The 7,274-nt window shown below is 46.9% G+C and overlaps 1 protein-coding gene across 1 annotated transcript in view; it reads left to right on the plus strand.

The window, feature by feature from the left end:
- LANCL1 (LanC like 1) overlaps nucleotides 1–6,552 on the plus strand; it is an 18,862-nt gene extending 12,310 nt beyond the window's left edge. The window contains exons 5-9 of the mRNA XM_009636640.2: nucleotides 216–362; nucleotides 2,320–2,502; nucleotides 2,935–3,111; nucleotides 3,396–3,468; nucleotides 4,375–6,552. Of these exons, the coding sequence (XP_009634935.2) occupies nucleotides 216–362; nucleotides 2,320–2,502; nucleotides 2,935–3,111; nucleotides 3,396–3,468; nucleotides 4,375–4,451 (657 nt within the window). The 3' untranslated portion in view covers nucleotides 4,452–6,552. The remainder of the gene's footprint in view (nucleotides 1–215; nucleotides 363–2,319; nucleotides 2,503–2,934; nucleotides 3,112–3,395; nucleotides 3,469–4,374) is intronic.
- Nucleotides 6,553–7,274: the final 722 nt, after the last annotated feature.

The following is a 7,274-nucleotide window of genomic DNA, read 5'->3' on the forward strand; positions in this document are numbered from 1 at the left end:
CTGCTCTTCTTTCAAAGGGACAAAGCACCACATGTGCCCCTACCATCTATATAAATCCATAGGCAGTACTGAATTGGCACACATTTCAATCCCTCACCCACACTATTCCCTCTGTTTGGGCAGAAAAACAACTCTTCCATCCTGTGCCAGGATACTCATTGTGCTGTGTCCAAGACAGCAGCATTTCCCTGACCTGCATCTGTTCCCATCCACAGGTCTGTGAAGCCGTTGTAGCCTCAGGAGAAAATTTGGCCAAAAGGAGGAACTTCACATCCAAGAGCCCACTGATGTATGAGTGGTACCAGGAGTACTATGTAGGGGCAGCCCATGGTTTGGCTGGGATTTACTATTATCTCATGCAGGTAAGAGGCCCTGAAGGGGAGGAGCCTTTAGCAGCTGCTTCACATTTCTTTGAATGAGGAGGAGCATTTGAATTGGCTCTTGGTGATGTCAGACTGGGCAAGATCTCTTGTCTGATGGACTTAGCCCTGGGTTTGATCACACATCCCTGCTTCTAAAGGTTTTCTCTAGATCTGTGAGATTGAATTTCCTACCTGTGTGGCATTTAGTGGGGAAACATGGCCTGTATTATACCAGCAATTTCACATAATGAAGCCCTGTAGGTCACCTGGGTCTGAACTTCCCCATTTTGTGTTAATTGTTGGTATCTGTGGGCTTTCCTGCATTTTTTGAGGTGGTTACTTGGAGCAATCTCAGAATGAGAATCTCTGTAAGAAAACCATGGCCAAAGAGATTGCGTTTGTAGTAGGAAAATGGGAAATGCCTCTGTTTCCAAATTGGGCCCTATATCTAAATGTTAAAGAAGTGGGACTTTGATAAAGCAGCTGAATTCTATAGTGCCTGAAGTAGGCAGGGCAAGACAAGAGGCTGGTAGCTGCAGTGCCTCTTTGCTTTGATGCTGTCTTTCTCACAGTTTTGCACAACTCACTGGAGCTCTGGGAATCTTCGCTTCTCTGGCTCTGAAATGAGGGTGATAATTCCCCTATGTGGGTCACTTTGTGTATAAATTTACAGTGCTTAAGCTCTTAGAAATATAACAGCAACAAATAACATTGCATTTTCAAAGCATTAAAGGCACCTACTGAGCAACACAAATTATTTTAACTTAGCAAACGTTCATAGAAATTGGTGATATCTTTAATGAGACCCAGCTCTCACAGCAGGTGGAAAAAAAGCCACCAGGTTTCAAGTATTTGAGCTTTCCTTCAGCAGCCTCAAAGTTCAAGCCCACATACAGGATAAGCAGAGTTCCTGTGAATATAACCCTCTTACGTGACTTGGAGAGGAAGGGGTGGTTGGTGTTTTTTAAGCAGAAGGAGATTTGGCAAGAGGAGGATGCAAAGTGGTTATTGCCCAGGAGTACAGAATGGCTAGTTGGGAGCAGGGGATACAGCAGTGTGCTGTGAGCCCAAATTTACACCCAAGTCCCTGAGCTTGTTCCCAGGCTGATGTTTTAAAGAATTTTAAGTGCAAGTCTCCCATAAAATGCTGCATGGGCTTCTCTGCCATATGAAGTACAAGGAGCCTGGATCAGCCAAGCATGATGCACAAAAAGCCTTGGGGGAAGCAAACAAGGGAAATGTGGAGAGGAGAACATTGGACTTTTACCTCTAATGGGTTTACAGCGCAAGTATTGATTTTTAATTTTCAAGTTACCAAGCTGGGAACAGCGTGATCCTTAGATCAGAGCGTTCATTGCAGTCTGTCATGGGAAGTCAGAACTGCATGGGTTTCATGTGGGGCAGTGTCATTGGAAGAGGACACTGAAGCCACTCCCTTGCTTCTGTCTGAGGTCAGAGGTGAAGTCACCCCCTTGCAATTACCCAGAAACATCTGTGAAAATGCAGCACCACAGCCCGCCAGCTGGGCTGGCCCAGCAGCTCAGACCTGAGATGCTCTAGGTGCTAGGAATCATTCCTGGTGTTCATCCTTACTACTGTTTTTATACAGCTTATCTCTTTGCTCCAGCTCTGGGTACCTGAAACTATTCCTACTCATCTTCAGGAAAAGCAGCAAGCCCTCTTGCTTAGAGGGCTGGTTGACATGCTAGGGGCAGCCTTTGTTTCTGGGGATGCAAGGGTATGACTGGAAATAAGTCCCCACCGAAGGGCAGAGCAGCCTGGGGCAAAGTGTATATGTGTGATGTGTGAAAGCCTGGACCAAAGAAATTACTTGATTTACAAAGAGCAAGAGGGAATATGGCCATAGTTGGCTTTGTTTCTGCCTTTCAGGCAGATCTTGGGCCATGTCTAAAGACAGAATGGTAATTCTCCGAATTTAACGCTTTCTCTCTCTTAGCCTGGCCTTGGAGTGAGCCAAGTAAAGCTGCACAACACGGTCAAACCCAGTGTGGACTACGTCTGCCAGCTCAAGTTCCCATCTGGCAATTACCCTCCATGCATTGATGACACCAGAGACCTACTCGTCCACTGGTGCCATGGGGCACCAGGTGTTATCTACATGCTTGTCCAGGCCTACAAGGTAACAGAAATCTTGCAAAGACCCTTTGAGGACCCCTAAATGTGGAACTTCGTCACTCAGAAGACTGTGTTGAGACCCACGCCCCGCCTGAGAGTAGGATGGCTTGTTACAATGAAATCACCCCGCAGAGATCGCTGACCAAAACAGAAATTAGTCTTTTAAAAAACAATTTCTGAAAATACCCATCAGCTCTGTGGGGTGTCCGGTTGCAGGTGACTGATGGCGACAACTAGCTGTGTGCAAAGTAATGGTCATACAGCCCCATTCATCATACCAAAAACATCCTCCTTTAAAAAGTAGGCAGCAAAGTCACAGCATTAAGACTTCAGTAGGAAGAGAAACTAATTAACCCAAGCCTCCCCACTCACACAGGGATGTTCTTTGTGTGGAGGAAATTGCCTCGGCAAGCGGGAATATTTCTTGTCTCTGCAGGTCTTTGGGGAACAGCAGTACCTAAATGATGCCCTGCAGTGTGCAGAAGTGATCTGGCAGCATGGGTTACTGAAGAAGGGCTACGGGCTGTGCCACGGGACAGCTGGCAATGCTTATGGCTTCCTAGTACTGTACAGCCTCACTCAGAACATGAAATACCTGTACAGGGCCTGCAAGGTGAGAGACTGTGTAAGGAAGGGAGAGGGGATTATGCACTTCTACTTTTTACGTCACCACCTTTGCCTTTGAAGCCTAATTACTAGTGTGGCAGAGATGCAACTAGATCTGACCAGCTCCACCAGACCAGTGGAGCAGCAGCGCAGTCACTGCCTGACAGCCTGTGCAGAAGGAACATACTGCAGAAACCTTGCTCTGCAAGGGATAATGTGAGGATGAGGGTGGTAATTTTTTTAAGATTGCCTTTAACGACATTTGAACACTTTTTGTTCCTCTCTTCTCAGTTTGCAGAGTGGTGTTTAAGCTATGGTCAACATGGGTGCCGGACCCCAGACACGCCATTCTCTCTCTTTGAAGGTAACCTCCATCTCTATGCTTCTGGTTTGCTCCTGGATCTGAGCCAGTCCAGCACCAAGGAAAACCAAATTCACACTCCACTGAAGTCTTTGCAAGACTCAGTGTAGAGGATGGGAGGGAAATTGTATTTGCTGTTTTTACCATTTCCCAGCAGCAGTCTTGTTATAGCACAGTCTTAGCTGGAGCATCTTGTCCTCTTGGGCCTCCTGCACAGATTCTGCACACAGGTCTCAAGGGGAATTCTTTAATGGGTACAGGCCAAAATCTATCTTACAGTAATTTGTAGTCTAGCTTCTCAGACAGTCTCTTTTCTGTGCATTTTTAAGGATATAAAGTCCTTCAGGGGCTTTCCAGTTCCATTCCAAAGGTGAGTGAGGAACAAATGGGGCTGCTTTTGCAAGCCTTGTTGGCTCCTATGATGGCACTTTGTGGCTCCTGCTAATGGCTGCCCCAAAATCTGCCATCAGCAGGCATTGCTGAAAGAGCTGGTTCTTCAGCTAACATAAATTTCCATAGCTTTGCTGCAGGCCAAGGAACAAGGGCACTTACATCAGTGAGGACCTGAGGCAGCAATGTCACAGGGTCTAAAGTTTTGCAAAGAGATTTGCAATTCAGATTGTTAAACCTGTGGACAGATAAAGCAGAAGGGAGGGAGCTGGAGGGGGGAAGACCCATCATGTTTTCCCAGGTGCTTTTCAACATTTGATGAACTTCAAAATGCTTTTCCCACTGGAGTGCCCAAGTTGGTTGGGAAACCTGGGTTCAGACCTTGGAAATTATTTGGGTCCTTCTGAAAATGTTTTCCTTAGTCTTGTGCCTTCGTGATTCATTCACCCCCTAGATAATTGATAAAATGGGTGCCCAAAGGGAAGCTCTCTGAAGCACATTGTGTTTTCTTCTCCTCAGGAATGGCTGGAACGATTTACTTTCTTGCTGACCTGCTGGTGCCAACCAAGGCCAAGTTCCCCGCATTTGAACTCTGAATTTGAGCTTGGCAGTGTCCTGCCTGAATCCTTCTGCACTTGGAAAAGCAGTTTGAAGCTGCTCCCTCCTTCTTCCAAACTCATCATTATTCACCTAACTGAACGTAAATCCATCCTCCTGAGGGCACGCTGAGTTCTCTAATATTTCTAGTCATCTTGTTGCATTGTTTCAATTTAAAAGACAGAATGCAGATTTTGCTGGTGTCTCTTAAAAAACGCAGGGCTGCAGGGGGGAGCAGGGAGAAAATGTACAGTATTTTGTTGGCTATAGAGTTTTGCTATTTTCTGTATCCCATTTCCTGGGAGAAAGTTTTCTATTTAATGTAACTTGGCCTTTTTTTTTTTTTGTGCTGACAAATAGTCACAGGAATTTTGTTGCCTTTGGAAAACAAAAGGTGAAAAACTGAGACTACTGCCCTGCAAGTTGCTTTTAAGTGTTTTCTTTCTGAGCACCCAGGGAGTAGGCAGTTTAGTAGCTGGGCTGCTCCACATGATGCGAATGTGATGGATTGTGGAGTCCTTATATTGGTTTTTTTTAATGTCAGATTGCAAGTGGCACAGCTGGAACTGACATGCCAAAGCCTTGTCCTGGATTTCCACCTGTCTGCTTTCAAGGCAAAGGCTAGGTGTAGCTCTTTTATGCATTTTTTCCAGTGACAGACACTAATCCACTAGCTTTTATGCTTATTTGCCATCTTATGCTAAAGCTTGCAAAAGTCCATTGCTCATCTGATGAAAAACTCCAATCTAATCATCTGAGCTAAGCATGCTTGCTGGTGCGGTCTCTTCTGTTTAGCTTTGGAAGTTTATTTTGCAGTCTTTATTTAAAATTGTGTATGAATATTATAGATGTTTGGTGGTGCCAGGCCCACCAGCAGCAGCATGGGAAAAGAAATGTATTCCACTGAGTTCTGTCAGTGTTTAACCTGTTACCTGTATAGATGTTGTTTACTTGCTTTGTTTTATAAGTTTTCCTGAACCTGGATACTTTGAGTCACTTGTTTGCCTTGTTACTGCTTGTCGTAGTTTGATATGCAACCACACATCTACCCAACTGGAAGATCTGCCCTACGTTAAAGCCTGTCAAGCAGACCAGATACTTGCAAGGAGTAATCTGCTTTTCCATCCTTAGCTGATGCTACACTAATTTGCAACATTAGGGAGCTGACCCTGGAAACCACTTTCTTAGCACTGAGCATGAGCTAAACACTGAGCGCAGTGAAAGTTACTGCTGCAGCTGTACCACTTTGTGCCATTTGAGGGCAGCTCCTCAGCCTGCATGAGAGTGGACGTGGGGTTCGGTCTTTTAAGGGCCCAATTGCTGAGTGCCTCAGGCCACCTAAGAGCAGACGAGCAGCTGCAGGGCAGCATGGGCAACCTCCAAGCCAGCACACTCCTGCACCAGCAGTAGTGAAGCAGGATGACCAAACCTGGCACACAAACACAGCTTAGCTCACATGTGCCCGATCACAGGGCAGCCTATCCACAGCGGCATAGGCAGACCCTTAAGCTCCTGGATGACTCCTCCAGCAAAGAGTAGAGACCATTCCTGGAAGGCCGCCTGTTTCCTCACAGCCCAGCGTCCTGCTGCCATCACATGTTTCTGAAAGTTCATCAAAAGACAGCCTGAAGTGCAGAGACGCTCATCTGCTTTGGGCTGGGCATCTCTGTCAGAAGCCTCGAGCTCATGCAGACTCAGCAGTGGTCATCCCCTGTCATTCAGCCTAAGCAACACAGGGAGGTGACTGGAGAGGAACAACTGCGGCCTTGAGAGCAGGATTTGGCTAATCGAGCAGTTTGGGGGTGGGATCCTGTAGTACGGTGAGGCCTGCTGTAAGTTACCTCCCAGCCTGGCTGGTGCTGATGGCAGCGTAGGGGCACTGCCCTGAGCCTGTGTTTCTCCTGAGCTCTGCTTCTGTAAAGCAGGTGGTTCGTGCAACCTGGTATCACGGCAGCATCATGTCCCAGGGTTTGAACACTGATCAGGGGATCATCAGGGCCTGGTGTACAGCTGCTGAGTGGAGCACTGTTTAATAAAAATGCTGAAACAAAACAAGCTTTGGGTTATTTTTACCCCCCACTTTGTGACCAGGATTCATGTGTGAAGAGATCAAGATATAGCCCAACAGCTGCTCTGGTGGCTCCTGGAAGCTTATGGGCCTCCCGCCCACCCTGAGTGTTAGGGTTTCCCTGTCTCCAGTCCATCAAGGCTAGTCCTGTGCTTTTCTCCTAGGACATCCTCCTAGGACAGACTGCAGAAGTGCTGTCTCCGTCCAAGGCTGCATCCTCCCTGCTGTGGCTTCCATTAGAGACCACAGTCCCTCAGGTTAGTCTTAATTGCACTAAAATACAACTGTGCAGCACTGGCCACCAGAAAAAGGATGTGGATCCTCCTCAAAAAGCACCCTCCTGCCCAGTGGAAGGACGGTTGGACTTGATGATCTTAAAGGTCTTTTCCAACCTAAACGATTCTATGAGGAACAGGCTGCCTTGGGGAGGCTGTTACTGTCCAGCACCAGAGGCTTGAAGACCAGACTATCAGGAATGGTATGGGTAAAGGTGATCCTGCCCTCCAGCACAAGCATAAATTAGGTTGCTTGAGGTCCTATACAGCCTGGTTTTCTACAGTTACCATTTCTATTAAGGTTTGTGGTAAAGCTTTTCAGGGAGGGGGTCCAGCAAATTGGGATGGGAAAGAAGCATAGTGCAGAGTTTCTCTGGTTGCCCTTCGTTTCTCATACAGGGGTGTGGTGCTGCCTGCTTCCACCCATCTTTGTGCCAAGTGGAGGGAGCGGGAGCAAGACGAAGACCTGAAACACACAA

This window comes from Egretta garzetta, unplaced genomic scaffold (genome assembly GCF_000687185.1).
Source record: "Egretta garzetta isolate BGI_Z169 unplaced genomic scaffold, ASM68718v1 scaffold230, whole genome shotgun sequence".
Classification (NCBI taxonomy): domain Eukaryota; kingdom Metazoa; phylum Chordata; class Aves; order Pelecaniformes; family Ardeidae; genus Egretta; species Egretta garzetta.